We start from the raw sequence: 26,610 nt of genomic DNA, 5'->3' as shown, positions 1-26,610 counted from the left end.
TACAATAAATATTATAATAATATATGTCTGTATTATGATTTTTTTTTAGAGGAGGGCCATGAAATATTTTAATTTTTCCAAAGGGGGCCCTGACATCCAGAAGTTTGGGAAGCACTGACCTAGAGGACTGCTACAATATTGAGAAAGACATTGACCAGCAGAAATAGAAAAGTGGTGATTCCATTGAATAAAGCAATGATCAGGATTACATCTCAATTAATGTGCTCAGATCTGGTCACCAGTATTTGAAGAGTATAGTAATCAAGATGTGGAGAGGGTGCAGAAAAGGATAACAAAAATTATATCAAGACTGGAGGCTGCAGACTACAAAGTTTGAGGGGTAGAAGACAAAGAGGTGATATGGATGAGACATTTAAACTGTTAAGAAATATTCATATGACTGACACTAGGGAAATCTTTTGTATGGTAGAACAAGGATAAGGGACCATCCCTGGAAGCTGTGGATGGAAGTGGTGAGGAAGATGTCGAGCAGTAGCTTTTTTTTTTTTTTTTTGCATGGAGGGCAGTTGGACCATGGAATGCATTTAAAGAGTGGTATGATAGACTTTGTGTTGTCTCACATGGGTCTCCCACAATGAGTCCCGTGACTCCATGGAAGTCCTAAGCTATAATAACAATATATAAATGACCTGCTCCAGCTGACTGCAAACTAATTCACAGTTAGCTGATGATAATACACTGAATTCCTCTGTCCTATAGGACAAACTATACATTACACCAGTGGGGACTTATAATAATTTGAAGTGGTGGGGGCTGCAAAGCTACCAGCCCAACTTGCACGTAAATCACATGTTACCCCCACTATGTTATCCCCACTAGTCAGCAGCTTGGTGGTCTGCATTGAATGCAGCTCCAACATTAAGTATCCTAGCCAGTACTGATACTAGCCCCATCCTGCACAGCACATTGACTATTGCAAAATACAACTATTGCTTTAAAATGAATTATATAAAATACTATTGAGTGGTATTGTATTACAAACAAGAAAATAATAATTTTTAGATAAACTTTCATTTTATACTGGACAGGCTGCAGTCCTTATGGATGAGCTGCCACTCCACTACATATATTAAAAAATTTCCAGAATATCAACTTTTACAACCTGAAATCCTGATCTCCAAACTGCTATTCTAAGTCAATCTGATAACCTTAAATCTGATAACCTTTGAAGTGGTGGGGGCTGCAAAGCTACCAGCCCAACTTGCACGTAAATCACATGTTACCCCCACTATGTTATCCCCACTAGTCAGCAGCTTGGTGGTCTGCATTGAATGCAGCTCCAACATTAAGTATCCTAGCCAGTACTGATACTAGCCCCATCCTGCACAGCACATTGACTATTGCAAAATACAACTATTGCTTTAAAATGAATTATATAAAATACTATTGAGTGGTATTGTATTACAAACAAGAAAATAATAATTTTTAGATAAACTTTCATTTTATACTGGACAGGCTGCAGTCCTTATGGATGAGCTGCCACTCCACTACATATATTAAAAAATTTCCAGAATATCAACTTTTACAACCTGAAATCCTGATCTCCAAACTGCTATTCTAAGTCAATCTGATAACCTTAATTTTAATGCTAGTAAAACTCAGTCCTATCTTATTTTTTATAAAAAGAACTGTTTTCTTCTAGTCTTACTTTTGATAACACCTAAATCTCTAGGCAAGAGGGTATTTCTCTTTTCAGATAATGAATAACAGATTAGCTTAATCTCCAATTTTCCTTTGCATAAGTATATTACTAGATTGCCTTTTCAGCATCCAAATTAAATTATATATATATATATATATATATATATATATATAATTTTATTTGGATATGCCATGATTGAAAGAACAACTTAAATGTAACTGCAACGTTTTTTCATGTTAATTATGCTCTGCAATTTTTTTCTATGTTTCTCAGTTTTTTTAAGCTTCAGTGTTTTTAATGCTGTTTCATGTTTTTAAAAGACACCTGAAGAAGGCTGTCAAAAGCTGAAACTAGTTGTGTGTTATACCATTAAAACCTTACAATTATTCTCGGTTTCAGTCATTAAATTTCTCTTTATACAAATGTATCAAAACAACTGAGTCAATGTTCCTCAACACATTTATAGCCTTCATGACGAGGCATCTCTAAATAATATCAAAAGAAGCTTCAAAAGAACACTGAAGAAGATAGGACTGAATATTAACAGGTTAGTCTTCCTAAAATGTTGTAAATTCCAAGCAGTCTTTCAAATTTCATTTCTTTCAAGGAGAATATAACGACAGTACGTGCTAAAAAAACCTATCGGAAGGCTAAGTTAGACCTGCTAACTGAAAGAATTTCTGATATGAAACGTACTCTGGCTTTTTTTTTGTTTAACAATAAAAGATCTTTAGCTCAAATACTTGAAGAATCTCTTGATAATGATAGTTGGCATGAGTTTATTGTGAATAGTGAAGCTCAAGCAACACAAATACAATATGATTACAAGATTAACCTTATCAGAAAATTTGAGACTCTTAAAAGAGTACAGAATACACTTAATTTTAAAAAAGCCAACATCAATCCTGACAAAGTTATAATAAATAAGTCTTCTCACGTTCTTACAGCTGCTGAAAAAAGCATTCTCAGCAAAGGTCTAAATTTTATTCCTTCACCAAGATTTATTATTATTATTATGTAACACCTCCAGGGAGTCCAAAGACTCATCAAGGGAGAGTGTGCCAACAGCATCGAATGATTGAATCCCTTCCAACTACTAACCATGCTCAACCTTGCTTAACTTTTTGTGAGCCATTAGTAGCAAAGGCTCTACCAATCGAACAACCTTTGCTGGCAAATTTTTGAAGAAAAAATACTAACAATCCCATGGGCACTGGCAGCAAGTTTACAAGTTAGGTCAATGTGTTAATATAATAATAATTAGTATTACATAACACCTCCAGGGAGTCCAAAGACTCATCGAAGGAGGATACCTACTCTACAACTCTCTGTCATCACCACCACCACCACTCCACCAGCCGCAACTACCTTCATCATCTACACCACCGCCACAACAATCTACTGCCGACCACCACCACTAGCATTTTGCAAACAAACATCCATGCCCACGGCAGGATTCGTACCTGCAACCTTTTGGCTGGAGAGCGGACACGCTAACCACTCGGCCAAAATCAGCAATAAATGATCTTAAAAAACCAACCTAACAAATATTTATGTGTGAAACTCACCAAGATATGGAAAATCACTGTTATAACACCACCCATTCAAAATCCAATGCAACCTACTAACATCCGTAGAGGGCACACTTCCAGAAACTGTAGTTCTAATTATTTCTATTTAATTTATTTTACCTTCATATCACAATTGCTCTAAATTAACCTCAAGGAGTAGGCAGAACTACTTTAGTGCTCTGAAGACAGGTGGGAAGCTTGCTTTATCTTTCAAACTTTCAATGATAGTGAGCTCAAGATGTCAACGAATCAAAGCTTTTCGAGAGTGCAGTGGTGCACCCAGAGGGGAGGAGGAGCAAAGGCCCTGTCCTCCTCCCAAAGAAAAAGAAAAAAAAAAAAATACTAGAAAATAACAAATCTCTGTACATCACTGCAACAAAATATTTCACTCTCAAGTCAATGCTGCCCTTTTTGTTAATGCTCTACTGAAACAATGTGTAAATTTTAAATGTATTAAAGCTATTTATGTCAAAAGTCAAGAAGCTGTTTGTATAGAAAAAGATAATTGCACAATCAACAGAGATGTTAAACAAGGTGAATCAATATTATTATTATTATTACGTGACACTTCCAGGGAGTTCAAAGACTCATCTAGAGAGGGCATCTACTCTACAGCTCTCCGTCTCCACTACTCAATCCACCAACTACAGCGAACCGCATCATCTACACGAACACTATCTACTGCCCACCACCGCCACTAATATTTTCACAGACAATCACAAACATCCATGCCCATGGAAGGATTCGAACCACTGCCTTTTGGCTGGAGAGCGAAAATACACTGACCAATTTATTCCTAAAGAATCTCTCCTTATCAAAATTGAAAAGGCCACTTCATTCCTACCTACTCAAGATGCTAAACTTCTATGTATTGAATCAATATTCATTATTAATAATGCAAAACCTCTAAATGATAACATTTCTTCAGCTGAACGACAGGCTATAAAAAGCCTAAAAAACAACAGAGATATAATAATATTACCGGCAGATAAAGGAAATGCTACAGTTGTCCTCAATTCTGAAGATTACCATAATAAGATGCTTCTATTGCTGGAAAATAATACCTATTTAATACTTCAGGAAGATCCAACTTGATAACTACAAAATCGCACCAACAATTCATTAAAAACAACAACTGAACTATCTCACAACATTCGCCTTTCTCTATGCTCTCTTCATCTGCTAATCCCACATATTTATGGAGTTCCAAAAAAATCCACAAGGAAAACATCCCTCTTTGTCCAATTGTTGAGAGTACAAACAAAACCAAGGTCTAGCAATAGGCAATCCTTTATCCCCTATTCTTGCAAACATTTATTTAGAGGATTTTAAAACAAAAGCTATATCATCCTTCTCATTTAAACCTAAACTTTGGAAACGTTATGTGGATCACATTTTTATTATTTGGAGCTATGGCCATAATTCTCTCATGGATTTTCTTGATCATCTCACTAATCAACATCCTAATATAAAATTCACAGCCGAAATTGAATATGACAATTCCCTACCTTTCCTGGATATAAAACTGTCCTTCTGCTCTGGAAAATTTAGAATTTCAATGTATAGAAAACCTACACACACTAATAGATATCTTCATAGTCAGTCCCATCATTTTCCTCCACAAAAACTTGGAATTATTTCTATCTTAGTACATAGAGCACATGTCCTAAGATAGAAATGGAAGATAGAAATTAATTACCTCACAGAAATTTTCATTAAAAAATTTCTTCTAGATCCTCCTAGCCACTGCACTGAAGAAACAACCAATATTAAAGGTAATATCTCTATCCCATACATCAGTTCAGTTTCTCAAAAATTAGCTAGAGTTCTAAAGAAGTACAGCATCAGGACTTTATTTACTACTTCCAAAAATCTGCTCTCTAGTAAGCCATCCGAAGCCTCATCATCATAATCTGAAATATCCTGGCATGTACAAGATATGGTGTGACTGCAACATCCCTTATTTTGGTCAAACAGATAAATCCATTGAATTATGTATAGAGGAGCATAAGAGAGACATCTCTCACAAAAGAACATGTGCCAGTGCCTTGTTTGGTCATGTTCTTTTCTCAAACAATCCTAATGATGAACACCAGAGTCATTCAGTCTGCTGGGATAGATCCAAAAACATCTTTCGTTTCCATGATGAGTTTGAAAGAAAAATTGTGGAGTCCAGAGAAATCATCCTTAATCATGAACATTTAAATAACAATTTGAGTTACATCCTCCCAGATAGCCATTCTGCTGTTGTTCAGTACTGGTGTTCACGAGAGACTGCAAGCACACACTCACCAAACAATGCCATGATAGAAAGAACAACTTAAATGTAACTACAACGTTTTTTCATGTTAATTATGCTCTGCAATTTTTTTTCTATGTTTCTCAGTATTTTTAATCTTCAGTGTTTTTAATGCTGTTTCATGTTTTTAAAAGACACCTGAAGAAGGTTGTCAAAAGCCGAAACTAGTTGTGTGTGACCATTTAAACCTTACAATTATTCTCGGTTTCAGTCATTAAATTTCTCTTTATACAAATGTATCAAAACAACTGAGTCAATATTCCTCAACACATATACATACACGAACAAAGAAATGAGCACACCTGGAAGAAAACACAGCACAATGGTGAAACTAAGCAAACAGCTAGAGTGCAGGGTGGTATGCAAATGATCCAAGTTTGGTGCGATTGCACATGCCCACACACCCTGCGGTGGTGCTGTAAGTACGAGCCGGCAGCCTTATAAAGCCAGTGTGTAGTCAATAGCCGATTAAAGCGAAAAGCACTGGCCGACGCAAGCTAGAGTACAGAGTGACAATAATGGCAGGAATAATGGTAGATGCCAGGACATCGAATTAAGCAACTTACAGAATTTGACAGAGGCATGATCATCAACCTGAAAACCGGAGGGTTGTCAGCACACTGTATAGGTGTGCACATGAACTGTTCTGACCATATCATCCGACAGTGTTGGGAGCTGTGGACACGATCCGGCACTGCCACACGGCAGAGCGGCACCGGTCGGATCAGGAAGACCAACGCAAGAGAGGATCGACGGATTGTGCGGCAAGCACGGAGGGATCCCACGGTGACTCGGTCCACTATACAGGCAGATGTAGGGGCTCTTGTGTGTCCATGAACCATTTCCCAATACCTCGGAGGTGAATCTACGATCCCAGCACCCCTCACATGTGCTCCCATTAACACCACAACATTGCCAACTCCGTTTGCAGTGGTGCCAGGTGAGAGTGACGTGGAATGCCACAGACTGGCGACGTGTGGTCTTCAGCGATGAGTGCCGCTTCGTCTTGGGGACAGATGATTATAAAGCTGGTGTGTAGTCGACACCTGGATACATCATACCCAAGTGTGGAGGACCCCTGGTCAAGGACACAATCCCGACCTCGCTATCGAGCGCCACATTTCTCACACTGCAGGTATTATGGTCTGGGGAGCCATAGCCTATGATTGCCGATCACCCCTCCTAGTGGTACGTGGCGCATTGATGGGGCAGCAGTATGTGGATGACATCCTATGGCCCCACGTTCTCCCATTCCTGGCCGAGATACCAGGAGCGCTATACCAGCAGGATAATGCCTGTCCGCACATGGCTCAGTTGCCCAGGCCTGCCTATGTCGTGCACAGATACTTTCATGGCCTGCCCGCTCGCCGGCCTTGTCCCCTATCAAGCATGTTTGGGAGCAGCTGAAATGCTAGCTCCCACCGTGCCACAATATCCGGGATTTGGAGCACAGTGTCCAACACGTGTGGGCCAGTTTGCCTACATGGAAGTGTGGGCTAGTCTGCCCACATGGAAGTCTCTGTACTATGTCGTGTACAGACACTTTCATGGCCTGCCTGCTCCCCGGCCTTGTCCCCTATCGAGCATGTTTGGGAGCAGCTGAAACGCCATGTTTCCATCGTGCCACAATATCTGGGATTTGGAGCACAGCGTCCAACAAGTATGGGCCAGTCTGCCACAGGACATCAGGCGTCTGTTCACCACCACCATGCCGGACCGTATTGCAGCATGTAACACCGCCGCACGAGGCGGTGCAACATGCTATTGATGATGACTGGATTGCATACCACAGATCCCTTTGTAATTGTCCTTCAGCTCTGTTTTTGCCATCATGTGCATCACTCACCTGTATCATTAGACCAATAAAATTTCAGTTGATTCCTATGCTTCCTTCTTGGTGCGCTAATTTCTTTGTCCGTGTGTGTATGTATATATACACACACACATATTCATATATATATATACACACACACACACATTCATATATATATATATATATATATATATATATATATTATTATTATTATTATTATTATTATTATTCATGACATCTCCAAGGAGTCCGAAGACTCATTGTGGGAGGACACCTACTATACAACACTCCATCTCCACTACCACACCGAACCTCTACTACCAATCACCTACATCAACAGCATCTACTGCCCACAACCACCTCCATCACAGCTAGTATTTTTGTCTGTAAATTGCATGTGTTCTAAAGGGCAGATTTGTCTGTATGCAGGATGAAAAACCCGAGTTTCCAGGAGAAAAAACGCTGCAACCTCTGTATGAGATCAGCTAACTCACCTTCAATTGAAAAAGTCCATATAAAGATTCCTCCCGTCATGACAAGAATCGAACTTAGGCCTTTTCTAACTGAAGGGCACAATGCACCGTCGTGCTTCCAATTGCATATTTCTCCCACTCTTCTTAAAATTTGTTAAAACACATGCATTAGCTTCAATCTTTCTATTGCTGTCTTTTTGAAATAGTCTTACCTTTCCTGAAGTCTACTAACTACCTTTAAATTCAATATTAACAAGTTTTCTTCTTCTCCTTTGTGCCATCTGTGGTACTGATATATCCATAGGTTTAACAGCCTCTCATGTATAGGATTACCACTAAAAAAGTATACATCAGAAACCAAATATCTCTCATCGATCCATTCGCAATATCACGGTAATAACCAAATTGGTAATAACCAAATGATGGAACTCTCAGAATCTCCCATTTCTCTTTCTTCTTTGATACTGTTTATCAGACAGACAAATGTCATTTTCTGACTCTGAAATTGTATCCCTACATCTTAAATAAATTATAATAGACAAGAAATTATATTCTTCTTTAAATCCTTGCACATTTAAAGTATCTCCAAGATTATTCTACTTGTTCAGAGGCTGTTAACTTCACATCAATTGCCCCAGTATCCCACAATGCAAAGTACACAGTCTTGCCCTGTTACAACTTCCAAGCACTGCCCACAGAATTGCATGAGTGCATGAGTTCCATTAGCGCCACTGTGTGCAGCCAACATTCATGTGTTTATAATTTATAATTAGAGAGATAGTTGTCTAGCTGTATGGGCTAACATGCAGTGGGGGATATTATGAGAACCATGTAGCTGTAATAGCACTTCACAAGGTTGGAATGTAGCCATCTGTTATTTTCAACATGCTAAAAACACTCGGGATCGGTAGGATGTTTGTGTATGGGACTATTAACCATAATAATACAGAAGACATATCTGACTGCCAAAGAATAGGATGACTGTGCTGCATTAGAATGCCACAGCTTGTGAGGGCTGTGAAGGCACACCTCCACCATAATCCTGTGAGAATGCAGAATGTGATATTGCGAGAAATGAACAATGTCACATGTACTAACTGATGACCTGGGGTGAGAGCCTATCATCATTCTACTGGACACTTCCTAACACCACAACTTATGCAGTAGAGGGTGATAAAATTGAAGGCACTTCTCCAGTGGTATGCAGATACAGAAATATCCTCTTCACAGATGAGAAGATTTTTTCACCACTGAAGAGTTGTTTAACTGCCAAAAAGATCAGGTACATGCCAGGATGGTCACACAGCATGTATCACCATCCTGGGCATGGTCACACATGCAGTGTGATATATGTATCATAGCATCCAGGATTCAGAGAAGTCATCACCCCATGTCAGTGGTTTGGTGGGGGGGTGACATACCAGAGAGGGGTCCGAATTGCATTTCTGTGATGAAGGGATCAAAATCTCTGCCAAAGTGTATCAAGACACCATGATGGAACCTATGGTATAGCCCCTGAATAATACCTTATTTCACGGTAGGCAGTGGACCTTCCAACAGGACTCAATCCCTACACACAAGGCAAGGACCACACAACAGTGGTTGAAGGCAATGTGCTGTGCCTGGCCACATATCACCATCTGATTGACTGTCTGGAAGTCTTGATCAGAATGTGTTGGACTTCAAATTATGGTCATGGCTTGAGAGAGTAGCCTGCAAGAAACCACATGCCAGCATCACCAGCCTAAGGTGGATTTGGAGTGAGCATTGGCAGCATTTCTGTTGATTATGTGTGTGTTGCCATCAATATGTAGCAACACACATTTTGGACATGCATGAAGACAAAAAGGGGAATATTTTGAACATTGCATGCTGCTATGTGCATGTTATATATGTGGTTTGTATGTGCTGAAAGATGTAAATGATTTGCTGCTAGATTAAAGGTTTATGGCTAGACTAGGTACATTTCCATTGACATATATACTGTTATTTGTTACGGGAACAGCTTCCAGACTGGTTTTGATCTTTATTGAGGCCTCATCAGTGGGAGCTAGATGCAGAAAGATACTACTGAAGTTAAATAAATGGAGAAATCATATTTTCCATGAAGTATCCTAATGACTAGTCTACATGTACATAGATGCTGTGTCTTTACAGTAGGGATGGCATATTGTTCTTCCCAGCTAAGTAAGTGCTGAAACATTTTCCCTGCAATGCCTTTAGAAAGTTTCCTGACCAGCTGGTACTTAATCTTATTCTTACTGCCAGGTTGGGCCTGGAGCACACTGTGTATTTGGGGGGGGGAGTGCCATGGAGACTGAATGAGGACTCTGTATGAGGGCATGTCAAGAAGAATCATCTCCTGCCACAGTATGTTCCCTTGCATCTCTCTTCCACAACATAGGAGACTGCGGCAAACTTGAGAGATTAATTTTTGAAAGAAAGCAGAATCCAATATTCTAATCTCTACAGAAAATGGAAGCAATAACATCATTCACTCATGTATATTTAAGCCACAATATGAAATAAATATTATTAACTGTTTAAATGCAAAATCTATTTAACTTTATAACTTACCCAAGTATGGGTAAACTGATATCCATCGCTTCATAACAAATCCTCTTGAGTCCTAGGAAAGAAATAAGCATTACCTAATTTTAATTACAGAATGGCTCTTTAGCTAAACTATTATTATTATTATATATATATATATATATATATATTATACATATATAGAGTTGTGTGTGGTGGGGCAGTTTCAAGGAAGCAGAGGGTTACGAGTGGGGTCCTACAGGGCTCAGTACTGGAACCTATATTGTTTAACCTTTATATCAATGACATTGTCAGTGGATTGCAAGGGGATATTCAGTTGTTTACGGATGATGCGAAGCTGGGAAGGATTATTAGTAATAGTGCAGATGCGGCAACCCTGCAAGAGGATTTGAATAAGCCAGATAGATGGGAAAATGAATGCGGGTCAGTTTAATGCAGCAAAATGTAAGGTCTTGAGGTTTGGGAAACATCGATGGGACATTGCATACTCTATGGGAGGAGTTATACTGGAGGAAGTAGGGAAGACAAGAGATCTGGGGTTGATGATTGATAGAAACCTGAAATTTAGGGGACATATTGCAAAGGTGGTGAAGGTAACACAGAGGATTGCTGCAATAATGAAAAGGACGCTGACCTGCAGAGATAAAACAGTTATCATTCCATTGTATAAGACCCTGATCAGACCACACTTGGACTACTGTTCTCAGTTGGTTCCCAGGATTTGAAGGGGATAAATTAACTACGGAAAGGGTACAAAGGCAGATAACAAAGATGGTTTCAGGATTGTACAATGATAGTTATGAGGGTTGGCTGAGGGAATGTGGACTGCAGAGTTTGGTGGATAGAAGAAGGAGAGGTGATATGATTGAGACTTTTAAACTGTTGAGAGGTGGTTACAGGGGTGACACTGGGGAGTTCTTTCACTTGGTTAAACAGCGGGAAAGAATGATGACAAGAAGCCATCCCTGAAGTTACGAAAGGAATCTGTGGGCAAGAGAGTGAGGGGTGGTTTCTTTGCATGGAGGGTGGTTGAACCATGGAATGCATTGCCTGATGGAGTGGTGAGAGCGAGAATGGTCAATGAGTTGAAGGAGTGGTATGATAGACTTTGTGTTTCTTAGGAAGGACCTCCCACAATGAGTCTTTTGACTCCATGGCAGCCTGAATAATAATAATAATTATTATTATTGTACATGCACCTCCACTGAGTCTGAAGACTCATCTCTCCTTGAACCCATTAACAGACAAAGTGCTACCAACTAACTCTGGCAATCCATTCCATTCATTCATTCACAACTCTCCAAGTGAAAAATCTAGTTCTCAGGCCCCTACTAACCATACTTTTACTCAACCTTCAGGGATGACCTATTGTTCTCCCCAGCTAGCTAAGTGCTGAAACATTTTTCCCATTGCCTTTAAGGAAAGGCATTTCAGGGAACCAGCTGGTACTTAATCTTATTCTTACTGCCAAGTTGGGCCTGGAACAGACTGTATTTGGGGGGGGGGGGGATGTGGAGACTGAATACTCTCTGTATGAGGACATGTCAAGATGAATCAATATCCTCCCAGAGTATGCTTCCTTGTTCTTTGTGAAATCATCTTTAAAATACAAACATGAAAATAAATCTAAATAAATATATTGTCACTGTGATTAAAAAACAAAAAAAATAAATAACAAACTTCCATAAAAAATTATCTCCAAAAAATTTTAAAAACAAAAAATCATCCAAAAAATTTCTTTCTATCCACTTTACCAATATTCATGGTATAAACAATCACAATGAGGTGCACCATCACCTGAAGATAGCCAAATGTAATCTGTTTTTGACCAAACCCCAAATCTTTGCCAAAACAACCAGCAATCCAAACAACACTCTGTATGATTCCTTTAGCCACAAGGATAGTACTTGTGCTTTTTTGTATGAACCAATATTCTTTTGCCAGAGATGCCTAATTTTGACCTTCTGTGGCATAAGATTTGCTTGTCTCATTGTGTATCATTTATGTGCTATCTCTACCATTCCCCCAATTCTGAAAATCATTTATCTCTTTAACTTCTTATCCTTGAAATCTGATTTCCTGCAATCCAAATTCCATAACAGTGAAGTCATCTGCCTTGGTAACTTTAATTATAAATTAATGATGCCAAGAAATTATATTCTTGGTTTCGTCCTTTATTCAAGTGTGAGCAAACAAAGTTTGTGTGTGAAGAAACTTCACGACTGGGCTACTTGTATATAGAGACTGATGACTTCACATCAATTGCCTTAGTATCCCATAATGCAGTGCACATATCCTTACAGACATGTATAATGATATGTATTATGCGAAGGACCACTACCCAGATTGGTTTCACTATATGAGTGAAGCAATTGGTTTCACTATATAAGTGGAAATACTAGTAGTCGTGGTCGGTGGCAGCAGATGGCGTTGATGTAGTAATCAGCAGTGGTCCCACTTAGTCACAGGCCAACTCTCCCACAGAGAGAAACCCTCAGCAGTGGCTTTGCCCAATGGCAGGCTCATCCCCACCACTGAGCAAAGCCGTAAACTCAGCAGTGGCTCCACTCAGAGACAGACAAAAACCTGCCACTGAGTAGGGCTGCTCATATCTCAGCATGGTGATCACTTCAATGCTAAAGCACATCAGTGGGAGCCAGACCAAGATGTGATACCAAGGTTGAAGTAATGTAGTCAGTCGTAGTCAGTAGTAGTAGAAGTCATATTTCCATATACAAGTAGTCAAAAGATGTCACACCTTATTACTAAAATACTCTGGATTCAAATAGATGCTGAAGGTTTTTTCACTTGGTTATACTATAAATTAAAAATTCCAAGAAATTATGTGGGTGCATGGCAGGAATTTGATGATGATGATGATGATGAAGAAATTATGTTCTTGGTTTCATCCTTTATCGAAGTGTGAGCAAACAAAGTTTGCACATGAAGGTTAGTAACTTTTGGTAACATTAATGTTCAAAACTTGAGCTAGCTCCCTTTTCCAATTCAACTGATAAGCTAGTAGTATTTGCTGTAAATATTTGCTTCTGACCAGAATTCCTCATGATCCTCTTCACTTATCCAGTACTCTGGATCATTTCTTAACCAGTTCTACCAGGCACACTGTTGATGTGACTGCTCCTCTTGGTAATTCAGATCATCTCATCCAAGCAAGGAATGAAGGCACCTTCATTCCTCACTTTTTCAAAATTCCTACCCTATATCAAAGCCAGATTTTTCAAAAAAATGTACTGAGGCAATCCAAGAAAGAAAACAGTTTATCATAAGTGTCTGAAAACAAACACTCCATGGACTACGGAAAAACCCACAGATTGGCAAAATCATCATTAACAAATCACACCATCTGTGAATAAGAGTCATGCCTTCTGGTTCCCTTACAAAAACCTTGAGTACAATTTTTTCTACTTTTCCATCCCTTTCTCACCTAAATGGCAGGACTACATTACCTGAAGATAAAAGTGACTTCCTGCATCACTCATCTCGTCCAACTCATGCATAGATAACAAGGAAAATCACCTCCTTCTTTATGTTAAGTGGCTTTTCTCCAGAAAGACATAAGAAGAATCTTGAATAACCTAGATATCAAAAAGGCTTCTAATCTTATGTACAGTTGTTAGAATTCCACCAACTGTACTCAAGAGATGTGCTCCTTATCATCTTTATCATCTCATATATATATAAAATAATAAACAACTGTATTATACTCAGCTGGAATCCACCCTAGCATGGAAGAAGTTCATATACAGTCAATTCCAGAAACAACTGATGTGTCTCTACCATCAACCATCAATCTATTGTTCTCACCTGAATTGCCTAACATAATAGAGGAGATCATAAACCCTCAACGTCTGGTAGTAAACGTATGTAAGAAGTCATTAAATAAATTTATATGAAATAAAAAGAAATTAGAAATTAAACAAAAAAAATTTTCTTTGTTGATTAAAAACTAGAAAAACTAGAAATCACAGATAGAAGAATTCTAGAAAAATTAGGAGAGTGCAAAAAAAGCATCATTGGTACAATCGTGTTTAAAATGAAAATATTAGGAATGACCTTAACATTGTTAGCATCCAGGAAGGTGTGATCAAAGCATAATCTTGCACATCCCTTGAGGATGCATATCAAGAATTTGATAACGATGATGATGATGTTTCATTAACTGCACAAATTTTGTTACAAAAAAAAATCAATATTCACTCACCGTCAAATATACGTCGACTGGATCTGTGAAAGGCTTTGTTTCAGTTGTCAGAAGAAAAACTCTTATATAAACTGGAACAGAATAAAATAAATGTTTCAGATATATTATTATTATTATTATAATTTTTTTTTCTTAAATAGCAATTAACTAGACTGGGTGGTTAAATGGATAGTATAACTGATCTCCAACTAACAAGCTGTGGACATGGATGTTTACGAACATCTTTAAAAAACAGGAGATAAATTTCATCGCCCAATGTAATGCCACTGCACTGCTTATTAGAGGTCTAAAGTGGCTTGAAAAAGTTCCATGTTTGGTCTCCTGCAAAAAACTCTCAGATATCTTAAAAAAAGAATAAAAGATATAAATTTAAAAAAAGATATATACATAAATATTAAAAAAAAAAAAAATCTAGCCCACCCCAGTACTTAAATTAGCAAAGATCATAGCTGTTGATGACTTGTCCATTTATTTTTGACTGAAGTGTAGTAGCAATGAAGCAACTGTTTGATAGCAGATTCTTTACTTTTTTTTTTATTTTGTGATAATGTGGTGGTAGCATCAGGATGTGAGAGGAAAGTGTGACCAGGGACATCAGCTAGAAACAGAAAGTAAGACTACCATTTGAGCACAATGGAATGCCCTGCTTTCAAATGTAATGCTCTGCTTTTGGTTTCAATATTATTATTGTTATTATTTTGTTGTTGTTGTTGTTGTAGCTGTTGTGAGTTTATGTAGAAGGAGGAAGGGAGTATAGAGTTTTCCTTGAAAACTGGAATTTGTAAAAGAGGTTACTTTTCAGACTAGTCTAAACCATTATGAAGTCTTCATTATCTATATAAGTTAGTCAACTAATATTAATTATCGAGCATAATCACTGGAGGGCAACAAAGGCTGCCTAATAACAAGGGCTGTCCTACTTACAGTACATTAGTACTATACAGATCCTCCATAAATACTGTTTGGGAGACTGCCTCTTCTACTGCATTCCTCCATATACTAATGCATGAATTCTATGCTACTAGATGCAGTATGATTTACACAAAGTTTTTTATTTTCTCCCTCATTTTGTGGAGCAGAAACTATGCTACACTCACAAGGCAGGAATGAAGATGAGTAAATCTTTCAGAGCATGGAATTCAATGATCAGGAAAATCATCTTGATAATGCATATCAGCCAGTTCAGTGCCCAATAACTCCACTGCAAAACAATTATATATGACAGAAAGATTGAAACAAATATCAACTGTCACTTGCTCAGGGTGAAATGATTAGAATAAATGAATGAAACTCCAGGCACATATTACATGTGATTCTAGTTGATGATAATCACATAGTTCACTGAATGCATCTGTCTCCTCTGATATTGGTGCCATTGGTGTGCAACTACTGATTATATCTTGGAAATGTGATTTTTTTGGGTCCATGTTTACAGAGAGCTTTTGGTTAGTGTTAAGGTGTAGAATACACATTTAAAGTTCCAGCAACTTACACTGGAAGTCATATCCTTGCAAAAAAGAGTAACAAGTCTGTTAAACTATTGCTCCATTATTTCCATTCTTTATTATATCCATATCTCCATATTGCATCTGGAGAGAATGCTGTTCTTGGAGCAAGTCAGTGTGTCAATGCAGCAAAACTAGAATTATCAGGGTGAATGGTAGCAGGTATGGCCTCTTGTGAGAATAGGTGCTTGGAGAAAGGGGGGTACATCGGGTATTACTGAATCCAGTGGAGTCTGGAGGGGATAATGATAGGTATAGAAATAGTGACAAACAATGCCTTGATCCTTTATAATAATGCCAGGAGTATCTGTAATAAAGGAGATGAATTGGTGGTGCCATAGTGGTGAATTAGTGGTGAACAGTAACTACCTGTCAAAAGATTATTGGCAGTTACTGCTTTATTGACTGCATCTATGAGACATGGTTGACGGAAGATGATATACTGCAGGAATAGAAGTAGCAGGATAGCATTTTTGACAGGATAGGAAGGGAAAATGGTGGTGGAGTACCGCTTATGATAAGTGATGACTTATGTCCTCTCAGGGTGGATGATTTGGAGAGTAATGGCACTAATGGTTTTCAAAGCATATGGTGTGAGGTAGAGGACAGGATATTTAGTAGTGTTGCTACAAGCCAAAGAGCATAGAGGGTGAAGAGCAGGAATATTTAGGCAGTTCAGCTTGGCAACTGCAAGAAGAATGATTGTTATGGGAGATTTTAACTAAAGCAGTATAAATTGGGAAGAGGAAACTGCACATGTTGGGAATGGAAGTTCTGGAATTCTTGAAGGACAAATGTCTAAGGAACAAATGTCAAAGAGCATAGAGGGTGAAGAGCAGGAATATTTAGGCAGTTCAGCTTGGCAACTGCAAGAAGAATGATTGTTATGGGAGATTTTAACTATAGCAGTATAAACTGGGAAGAGGAAACTGCACGTGTTGGGAATGGAAGTTCTGGAATTCTTGAGCGACAAATGTCTAAGGAACATGTAGTAGAAGGAACATGAGGTTCAAGAGTTTAAGATTTGGTCATAGTACCAGAAGAGTTGATCATAACGTGGAAGATGAATACACATGCAGGAATATCAAAGAGCATGGAATGTATGTGGAATTATAAGGCAGGTGTCTCAGATATCAACTTTGAGCAATTCCATGGAGGGAGGAAATGGAAAGGCGAGATATCATCAGTGCTTGGAAACTTGTGAAAGAATATTTATTGGCATCAATAGCAAGCTATATACATACCGTGAGTGAAGAAGAGAACACAAGTTGGAGTAAAGCGAATGACAAACAATATCAAATGGGAACTGCAGATAAAAAAGAGGTTATGGAAGAGATACAAGGAGAGAGAGAGAGAGAAGTTAAGAGCAGAAGCATGAAGAATACAAGACTAAGGCCAGGAGAGTGACTAGTATGGTAAGGAATAAAACTGAAATGTGAGAAGAAATTGGCCTTGAAATCCAAAGAAAATCCTAAGAAATTTTTTGCTATGTGGCCAGTAGGAAGAAAAATGACTGTGGAAGAATAACATTGTTGAATTAAGATGCGAACAGAGTGACTGATGCAAACGACATAGTAGGGTTGTCCAATGAACACTTTATTGTGATATTTCATCTGGGAGAAGTAGGTTTTAATACTAGAGGGATAGGGCAGGTTTGAGGTTTAGAAGTGTAAGAAGAGAGTGTGTTTCAAACAGTGAGTACTCTAGATGCAAATAAAGCAATAAGACTGGATGGGATTTCACCATGGGTTTTGAGAGAATGTGCTGAAGAACTGACAGCTCCTGGCTTTCCAATAAAAGTCGGGCCATGGGGAAGGTACCCAAAGGAATGGAAGGAGGGTAACATAGTGCCATTGCATAAGGATGGTAGTAGGATGGAAGTGTCAAACTATAGACTAGTTAGTGTTTCATCATAGTTAAGATCATGGAGAAATTGGTGATGGACCATATACAATACAATACAGCATTGGGCAGATGAGAGTATTGTCATTTGTGAGAGTCATTAACATTAACATTAACATTTCTGGATAGATGGGTGAAGCAAAATTGCTTTTCATATTCCCCTTTGTCTTGTAATGAATGAACTTTGAATGGAGTGTTCGTGAGCTACAAACTCGCCCTTTGAGAGCAGTGAAGTTAGTTGTGTTCAGCTGAACGAAAGATAGACTTTAGTCTTTTATATTTGTTGATTTCTGCTTCATTATATTCCGAGACTTCCTTGATTAATGGGTTTAGATGGTTACTTGTCTTGGTAAAGAACTTCTCAGCTAGATTTATAAGAAAGGAAGAGATATAAGGAATATTAACTTCTCTATGGATCTGGGTGTTTCTTATAAACCAAGGGGCATCTAGAATCATCCTCAGGCACTTATTCTGTAATCTCTGAAGTTGTAGAATGTTTGAATTAGCGGTGTGGCTCCATGCCGAGGATGCCTAAGTGATAAACGGTCGAATTACCATCTTGTAAATTGTTAATTTTGTTTGCGTGTCTAGTTTACTTTGTCTGTTGATCATAGGATAGAGCTGTGCTAAGACGTTGGATGTCTTTGAGGTAACGTAACTAATATGTTTGCTGAATAGGAGTTTACTATCAAGAATCACTCCAAGATATTTAACTTCAGTCTGCCATGGAATCTTTACTCCCAATAAATAAATATCCTCCATGATATGGATTTTCTTTCTAGTAAACAATATAGCTGAGCTTTTCTGGGGATTAACTTGTATCCTCCAGTCTGCCATCCACTTTTCTAAAGTGTGTATGCTAGTTTGTAGTCTTTTAGTTGCCTGTTTTGGGCTCAGTGATCTTGCCATCAGTGCAGTATCATCTGCATATAATGCAGTGAATGTTGTTCTTGGGTTCAGAGGGATGTCTGCTACATAGATTGAAAACAGGAGAGGTGCCAGAAGAGATCCCTGAGGCACGCCTGCCGAGATCCTGTGTCTAGTCGACCCTGACCTGCATATATCTGTCTTTCAGGTAAGAATGTATTATTTTTATTAACTTGACTGGAAAGTTAAATTTTATCAGTTTGTAGAGAAGGCCTTGATGCCATACTTTGTCAAACGCCTTCTCTGCATCGATGAAGATGGCAGCTGTATTGAGTTACCAATTGAAATCTTTAGTAATGATTTCTACCAGCCGGTGCACTTGTTGAGCTGTACTATGGATAGTAGTACAGCTCAACAAGTAATGAACTTGTTGAGCTGTACTACCATTTTGCCTAATGAATAGTTCGGCTTCCGTAAGGAAGCCAAACTATTCATTATGCAAAATTCCTAACTTATCTGTTCCTGCTTGGAATCTTGAGAGGATCACTTTCTCTGTCACCTTTCCGAGGCTGGACAACAGGCTTATGGGTCTGTAGCTTTCAGGAAGGTGAGCATTTTTTCCTGGCTTCTTCAGTGGTATGATTGTGGCTGTTTTCCATATAGTAGGGAAATGCTGGAATCTAAAGATGGCATTTGTAATGTTGACAAGATGGACTATGGCCTTTCTTGGAAGTAGTTTTACTATTCTGTTAGTTATGCCATTCAGGCCTGGAGCTTTTTTTTACGGCTTAGATGGGAGATGATATTTATCATTTCTGGCGGATTTGTAGGAGTGATATGATCGAAGTTAACAGTGTTCTGTCTTAAGGTTGTCCTAACATGACGATGAATCTTGTACATAAGGTTGATATTTAGATTTGTATAAGATGGATTGCACTGAGATTCTAGATTATCTACTAGTGTGCTTCGGCTTTCTCTTCATCTTTGTGAACTGTCCCTTTCTTGGTTTGTATAGGGGGGTATGAGTTGCTTTTCAGTGCAGATTGCTCTTAAGAACTTCCATACAAAATGATCTTCAGTATTGATGTTAGCCAATTTGGTTTCTCATTGATTGTTTCTGTGTTTTTGAAGAGCTTCTCGGACCTGCCTGTTTAAATTGTTCAATACTGTTTTATCTTGTGGGGCTCTGGTATCGTGGTATCTCTTCCTGGCTCTATTTTTTGCTCTGATAAGATCCATTATTTCTTCAGGGATACGGTTGGTTGGGTGGAAGACAGCGGATTGTCTGACTGATTCTATTGCTTTTTGAATTTGTATGGTTAAGTTATTTATTGCTGTGTCAATCTCTTCCTTTTTGCTGATATTGAGCACCGGACCAATATGATCAGGAAGAACCTTGGCTAACTTGTCCCATGGTATGAATGTGTGCAGAGGAGAGAATTGACCTGATGAACCTAGATTAAGCACTATGGGACTGTGGTCAGAAAATAATTCATTGACTGATTCCAATTTGAATTGGTATCTTAAATTTTTAAAGATGACAATGTCCAGCACATCCGAGCCACCCGAAGGGGTGAAGTGGGTGGGCTCGGTAGGGCCGGCCACAACAACAGAGTTGAGCATTGCATAGTTGAAAAGTGTGTGGCCTTTGGTGTTAGTTGATGAGCTGTACCAAGCTGTGTGTTTTGAGTTGAAATCTCCTGCTATTATTACAGAGTCATTTGGACCAAGTATGGAGTCCAGATCTGTTGTCAATAGAGGAATGCTTGGAGGGTTATAAGCTGCATAGATCTTAAGACTCCCAGCATTGAAGGTATGTACCTCCACACCGGTCACCTCCAGGTTTACTGTTTTGAGCTTGTCTATTGTATTATGATTCAAATAACTCTTAATATATATGGCTGTGCCTCCACCTCTTGTGCCAATTCTGTCATTTCTGTACATAGTGTATCCACAGATTTTTGGGTTATTAGCTGATCTTAGGTGTGTTTCACCAATCAAGATGATATCAACACTGAGACGAGTTGAAAATTCATGAAGTTCCAAAATCTTGTTCATCAATTCATTTGCATTCTATGCAATTATCTTAAGAGCTTTTGGTTTGAATTTATTACTCATAACAGATGGCTGTTATAACGTTTTGAGTGCCTTGCAGGAATCTCTTTCTAGAAGATGTTGAGGGGCATGTTTTGCTGAATTCCTGCAGCATAGTGGCAAGTGAGGCTGTTAAAACGGATGTTATGTTGGAGCTTTCTAGCTCGAGAGATGTAGGAGGCTTAGTTCTTGCAGCCTCAGCATATGTTTTGGTCATGGTTGTTCCTTCCTGTGAGGTAGAAGGCAAGGTGTTTCGGACTGGAGGATGATTTGTTTGGTTGCTTAAAACATTGTTACGTGGAGGAGCAAGATTGACTTTTGTAGATCCTCAATTTTTTGGATTGGAAAGGCATCCCTGTAGTTGGCGGGGTGAGGTCCTCTGCAGTTTGCACAGCATGCTGGAGTTGTGTGTGGTTTGGTGCATGTGATGGTCTGGTGTCCCTCGCTGCACTTCAAGCACCTGAAGGCTGTCTTACATCATTTTTGGGCATGTCCAAACCTTTGGCATCTATGACACTGACCTGCAGATGCTCTTTTCCTAAGAGGCTCAGTTGAAATCTTGAAACCGCATACTACAGTCAGTTCATAGATCTGCTTTTGTGTGTTGTTTATTTCCACCAGCACCAAAGGCATTGGTCTTTTATCTGATCTGAGCATTCTGCTCACCTTAACTGGGGACAGTAGTGGGTTGTATTTTAACTCCCTCATCTGAGTTATTAGCCCATTAGAATGAGATGTTTTGTTCTCTGAGGGCTGATGAGATAGATACCACCAGTCCTATTAAGGGATAAGGAAAAATGGCTGGTGGTATCTTTTCTTTAGGACCATTGAGTGCTTCTATGCCTGTTGTTTTGGGTTCTTCCACATTGGTGGAGCTTTTCCTCTTCTTTTTGACCAATTGGAACTCTGTATCTATTTCCAAGGTATGATAACTGCTGTCTTGGGATGTAACATCTTCCATACTTGGGGAGTGTGCAAAATCTGACTGCATCATGGTTATGGGCTCTTCACTTATGTCATCAATATTGTCCTCTGTGACTGCTGTGGGGGAAATGTGTCAAAGAGCTTGACTTTTCCTGAGCAATTATCACTCAGCAGCTTTCCTAGTCTGAGGAATTTCATGTATACCTCCTCGAATTTGGCCTCATTCAGAAGTTTTACCATGACAATAATTTAGAAATGTGTTAAGACACAGATGGAGAAAGAGTAGAGATTGCTCAGGTGTTCCGAGCAGGTAAAGATAATCCTGTGGACTTTTGAGGGTCCACCTAGCAAATCCCGTAAACACACTAAGGGGTCTACCAGCAATAAGATGTCATGACATAAAATAAAACAATGGCGATACTAGCGTATCGCCCTTGTAAATTCAATTGACTTACCTGGATAAACCAGTATGGAAAATAAAGTGTCTGTTTATGGCAGCAAGCAATTAACTATTACTTCACCATCAATAATACACGACATAAAACAATAACACGCGAGCCGCCATACTTCATCTGATCTCCTCTGTAGATCATATGAACTACAGAGGAGATCATAAAAAAGGCAATATTGAGAGTCAACATCAATATTGCCTTTTATAATAAAGTGATAAGAGCAGTTCATGAGGGAAAGGCATATTCTGCCATTTTTTTGGATTTAACAATGACATTCGACATTGGTACCACATGATAAGCCGATACAGTATTTAAGTTGCAGCACATGGGTTTAGATGTCAGGTTAGTGAACTGGATTCAGGATTGGCTCTGATAGGTATAAGAGAGTTGTGTCTGGTGGAGCAGCATCAAGGAGGCAGTAGGTTAAAAGTGGGGTCCCCCAGGGCTCAGTACTGGTACCTGTATTGACCTTTATATCAATGACATTGTCAATAGATTGCAGGGGGATATTCAGTTGTGCAGATGATGTGAAGGGTTATTAGTAATACACCCTCTGTCCGAAAAGAAACCGAACTTTTTGAAAATAGAAGAAACTGGTGGTGCCACCTGTTGTATCATTTTGTTGTCGAAAGAAGCAACTTTCGTTAGTGTGTTGTGTCAACTGTTTATGACATTTGTTTCGTTAGAATCCGAGTTATAGTGCCAAGAGTGACAGTGTGTTTTGACGAATGATCGGAAAATGAGTTTCAATCAAAGAGCTGCAATTGACTTTTGTGTTAAACTTGGTAAAAGTTTTACTGAAACACATCAAAAGCTCCAAAAAGCATACGGTGATGAATGCTTATCCCACACTCAAGTTTATGAGTGGGTCAAGCAATTTCAAAGTGGTCAGGAGATGCTCGAGGACGATGAAAAGCTGGGCCATCAAAAAGTCGTCGAAAAGCGAAAAATACAAAAACTGGACTGAGCAAAGGTAACATCCAAAAAATGCATGATTTCATCAAAGAAAACCCAAAATCTTCCATGAGATTGATTGAAGATGAATTGGGGATTCCAAAATCAACTGTGCACAACATTTTGACTGAGAGTTTGGGCCTTCGTAAATTGAATTCGCGATTTGTTCCCCACAAGTTGACCAATGACCAAAAATATATCGAATTAATCACTGCAAGGACCTCATTAAAACCATTTGTAAGGACTCGACTTCCTTGAAACAATCGTTACTGGTGATGAAATATGGTGTTTTGAGTATAAGCCCGAAACAGAGTGGTGAGTGGAGACCACCAGAAGAAGGGCATCTGAAAAAAAGTCACTTGGAGAAAAGTAAAGACAATGCTGATTTGTTCATACAATTCCATGGGAATTATCCATAAAGAATTCGTTCTGCCTGGCCAAACGGTCAATGATGAGTTTTATCTCGAAGTTTTGAAGCGATTGATAGCAAGAATTCATCGCATACAGCATGAATATCGTGATGCAGGCAGCTGGTCATTTTTGCACTATAATGCACCATCTAATCGTTTGGACACTGTGAGACAGTTTTTGAGCAAAAACCAAGTTTGTATGTTGGATCACTCGCCATATTCACCTCATTTAGCACCCTGTGACTTCTTTCTTTTTCCCGAATTCATTTGTCAATGAAAGGAAAGTGATACGACACCACTGAAAACATTCAAGCGATAGTAACCACGACCCTCAACAGCATCCCAAAAACCGATATGAAAAACTCATTTAAGAATTAATTGACCATGCCAAACGCTGTATTCAAGCTGAGGGAGAGCATATTGATTGAAATAAATGATTTGAATAATTATAATTGACTTGTGTTTTATTTTCTATCAAAAGTTCGGTTTCTTTTTTGGACAGAGCATGTAGTGCAGATGTGGTAGCTCAGCAATAGGATTTGAATAAATTGGCCAGATGGGTAAATAAATAGGGATGTCAGTTTAATACAGCTAAATGTAAAGTCTTGAAGTTTGGGATACATTGATGGGAGGCTGCATGCTCTGTTGGAGGAAGTGGGGAAGGCAAGTGATATGGGAGTAGTGATTGATAGAAATCTGAAATTCAGGGGAACATATTGCAAAAATGGTGAAGATAGCACAGAGGATTGCTGCAATATGGATAAGGGCATGACGACCTGCAGAGATAAAAGAGTTGTCATTCCATTGTATAAAGCTCTGATCAGACCACCTGGATTATTCTGCCAAATTTCGTCTTCAAGATCCAAGATGGTATCAGGACTGTACAATATTAGTTATGAAGATAGGCTGTGGGAATGTGGACTGTAGAGTTTAGTAGATAGAAGAAGAGAAGATATGATTGAGACTTTTAAACTGTTGAGAGGTAGCTACAGGATTGAGACTGGGGAGTTCTTTCATTTGTTGGAACGGAGAAGGAGCAAGGACAAGGACCATTCCTGGAAGTTACGAAAATGAACGTTGGTTGAATCATGGACTGCATTACCTGATAGAGTGGTAAGAGCACAAATGGTCAATGAGTGGTATGATAAACTTTGTGTTTTCTAGGGTGGGATTTCCACAATGAGTCTTGTGACTCCATGGAGACCTGAATCATAATAATAATAATCATTATTATTATTATTGATGAGTACAAGGGTGGTCTGAAAAGTTCTCGACCTCGATCATAGATGGCAACACTATCGGCAAGATTTATTTTTCTAAGTTGCTACATCTGTCATTAGCATCCATGTGAAATTGCAAGTCATATTCTATCAAATAGTTTGTTTTATACAGCTCTCTGAAGCAAAAGTGTTGTCTGTATCCCTTGAAATAGATAAAATTGAGTATCATGCGGTTATAAAATTCTTTGTAAAAGAAGGTTTAACGGCAAAAGAAATTCATTCAAAGTTCATAAAAGTTTATGGGCACTCTTCTCCTTCGTTTTTGACAATTAAGAAATGGGCTGCTGAGTTTAAACATGCTGTACCAGCCTTGAAGATGATCCACATGAAGGACGTCCCAAAAGTGTAACAACACCAGAAATAATTGATCACGTGCACAATATGATATTGGATGACCGGTGAGTCAAAGTGTGTGAAATTGTGCTTGGAGCATCTGAACAAGAATAAAATTGATTATGTGCATCGATTTATTACTATGGATGAGACTTAGATTCACCATTACACAAAAGAATCCAAACAGCAGTCAAAACAGTGGACAGAAGCCAGTTGTTTGGTGCCAGTCAGTTCCATCAGTAGGAAAGGTCATGGCATCTGTGTTTTGGGATGCTAAAGGCATTTTGTTCATTAATTATCTTGAAAAGGGTAAAACAATAACCAGGGAATATTATTCTGATCTTTTAACCTGACTAGATTGAAAAAAGACCCAGTTTGCAGAAGAAAAAAATCGTCTTTCATCAGGACAATGCACCTGCCCATAAAGGTGTTTTGGCAATAGGAAAATTAAGGGATCTGCACTATGAATTCTTGGAACATCCACCCTATTCCCCAGATTTGGCTCCCTCTGACTTATATCTCTTCCCAAAACTAAAACTCTTCCTCACTGGTCAGCTTTTTTTCTTAGAATCAAGAGGTAATTGCAGTAGAAGGTATTTGCAGATCTTACTGAGAACCTCTACAGGGATAGGATAATTGCACTGGAGCATCGCTGGAATAAATGTATTATTCTTAAGGGAGATTATGTTAAAAAATAAAAAGAATTTTGAAATTATAAAAATCATTTTTTCAATGTTTTGACCAAAAATATGAATGTAATAATATTATAACAAACACTGGATTTATAGGTCATAATAATTATTTAATAAACCTACTAGTTTCACCGCTTAAGCTAGTGGCTTCATCTGAGATAGGATAAAGACACAAAGAAATATACAACATATTTATTTTTGTGTTGTACAAAATATTCCATTCCATGATTCATTCAGTCATTTGCTCCAGCAATTACACATGTATTCATTTCTTATGTCGGTTTTGCATATACTGATAACTTGTAGTGCAACAGAATATCACACTTTTGATATCCCTACCTTTCTCATCTCCTATTCAGTCTCTCCACATTTTGCCATGTATATATGTTGCATTCATGATAACATATCATTCTCAAAAATTCCATACCATTATGTTTGACTTTCAAGCTGTGTAATGAGCTGATCTCATTCATTCTAACTGCCATTTTGTCATCAATCGCTGCAAGCTTCAAAAATAGTAAAAGTAAAAGTCTGTTTCAAAAATTCAAATCTTCATAATTACTCAGTTATGTTAAGCTATGAAAAATGAATAAAACTACACCA

At 38.5% G+C, this 26,610-nt stretch overlaps 1 protein-coding gene across 3 annotated transcripts in view; it reads right to left on the bottom strand.

The window, feature by feature from the left end:
* LOC150097025 (CD109 antigen-like) overlaps window positions 1-26,610 on the bottom strand; it is a 623,307-nt gene that overhangs the window by 512,042 nt on the left and 84,655 nt on the right. For 2 of the 3 annotated variants that reach the window (XR_016549783.1, XM_090407831.1), the window contains exons 4-5: window positions 14,595-14,665; window positions 10,397-10,448 (exon numbers count right to left, since the gene is read on the bottom strand). Coding sequence is in view for 2 of the 3 variants with exons in the window: in XM_090407831.1 (XP_090263957.1) it covers window positions 10,397-10,448; window positions 14,595-14,665 (123 nt within the window). In the remaining variant the exon portion in view is untranslated. Of the gene's footprint in view, window positions 1-10,396; window positions 10,449-14,594; window positions 14,666-26,610 lie in introns of those variants that run through there. The other variant, XM_090407832.1, reaches the window with a different exon arrangement.

This window comes from Typopeltis vanoorti, chromosome 18 (assembly GCF_054136105.1).
Source record: "Typopeltis vanoorti isolate ZY-2024b chromosome 18, IOZ_Tvanoo_1.0, whole genome shotgun sequence".
NCBI classification, from domain to species: domain Eukaryota; kingdom Metazoa; phylum Arthropoda; class Arachnida; order Uropygi; family Thelyphonidae; genus Typopeltis; species Typopeltis vanoorti.
This window is presented reverse-complemented; position numbering and strand designations above follow the sequence as displayed.